Raw genomic sequence first — 1,046 nt, 5'->3', positions numbered from 1 at the left:
GTGTTGTGATTTGCTCCATATTAATAAAATAATTAAATGGATGTGATAATCAGAACAGAATCTCAATCCCAATATTAGTTAACAAAACATCACTATTTAGGCTCTTGGTTAAATTGTTCAGTTATAATCAGTCAGTTTGGAGCAGCTTTAAAAAGAACAATTCAAACATGATCTGTTTGATCTTGCAGCAGGAATGTTGGTTTTAGGATCATCCAGATCATGGATGCCCTCAAAGGGCTCTTTGTTCCCTGATATCTGGATAAAAACTCAATCAAATTAAATAACAAACAACTTTTCACATAGATCTTCAGAGTCATATGGTTCCCTAAATAATCCCGGGCTCTGATTGGCTGCAGAGGAGCTGACCGTCTGCAGGCTGATCTAAGCTTCCTCTGGTCTGTTTGCTCCACCTGATCCAGACCTCCACCCATCACACCCAGCTCAGCACCTCCACCCAGAGCCAGCCGACCTGCAGCTCTTCCCTACCTGTCAGCTGCTGGATTAGCTGCTCTCTCAGGCTCATCTCCAGCAGCCGGATGCTTTTCTCCACCTCAGAGAAGATCTCCTCCGCAGCAGCATCTAGTTTCTGTCTGATGAAGCCTCTGAGGGGAAGAACTGAAGCCATTGCTGCGGAAAACACGCACGTTTCTCGCCAGAACAACAAGTAAACAGATGCTAACAGCTACCAGCTGCTACATGCTAACCACTAGCAGCCATGACAGGAAGTCACGTGATCCACCTTCAAAAATTCCAAACTTTATTGCTTCATATCCAGAGGACAATAAAAAACTATTAAATTTAAGTAAATATGAAGTTAAAATGTTAATTAAACAGAGAAATGAGGAGAAATGGCGAAAGGAATGAGAGAAAGAAAAAGAAAAGAAAAGTTAGTTTTATAAAATAAAAAAACTGGAGAAATGAGAAGAACAGGAAGAGAAGAAACAAGATTTGGTCAGACTGGTTTAAACAGAACTGTGTTTATCTGGGGAAACATGGGAAGGATAAATAAATACTGAGGGGTAGATGAAACCATTGAACTGTAATAA

The 1,046-nt window shown here is 40.5% G+C and overlaps 1 protein-coding gene across 1 annotated transcript in view; it reads right to left on the bottom strand.

Annotated features, from left to right (window-relative positions):
* The window catches only part of LOC107104156 (oocyte zinc finger protein XlCOF22-like), a 6,175-nt gene extending 5,465 nt beyond the window's left edge, over positions 1–710 (bottom strand). The window contains exon 1 of the mRNA XM_015404085.1: positions 487–710. Coding sequence (XP_015259571.1) covers positions 487–625 — 139 coding nt within the window. The 5' untranslated portion in view covers positions 626–710. The remainder of the gene's footprint in view (positions 1–486) is intronic.
* Between the last annotated feature and the right edge of the window lie 336 nt (positions 711–1,046).

This window comes from Cyprinodon variegatus, unplaced genomic scaffold (genome assembly GCF_000732505.1).
Source record: "Cyprinodon variegatus isolate N-32 unplaced genomic scaffold, C_variegatus-1.0 Scaffold1631, whole genome shotgun sequence".
Classification (NCBI taxonomy): Eukaryota; Metazoa; Chordata; class Actinopteri; order Cyprinodontiformes; family Cyprinodontidae; genus Cyprinodon; species Cyprinodon variegatus.
This window is presented reverse-complemented; position numbering and strand designations above follow the sequence as displayed.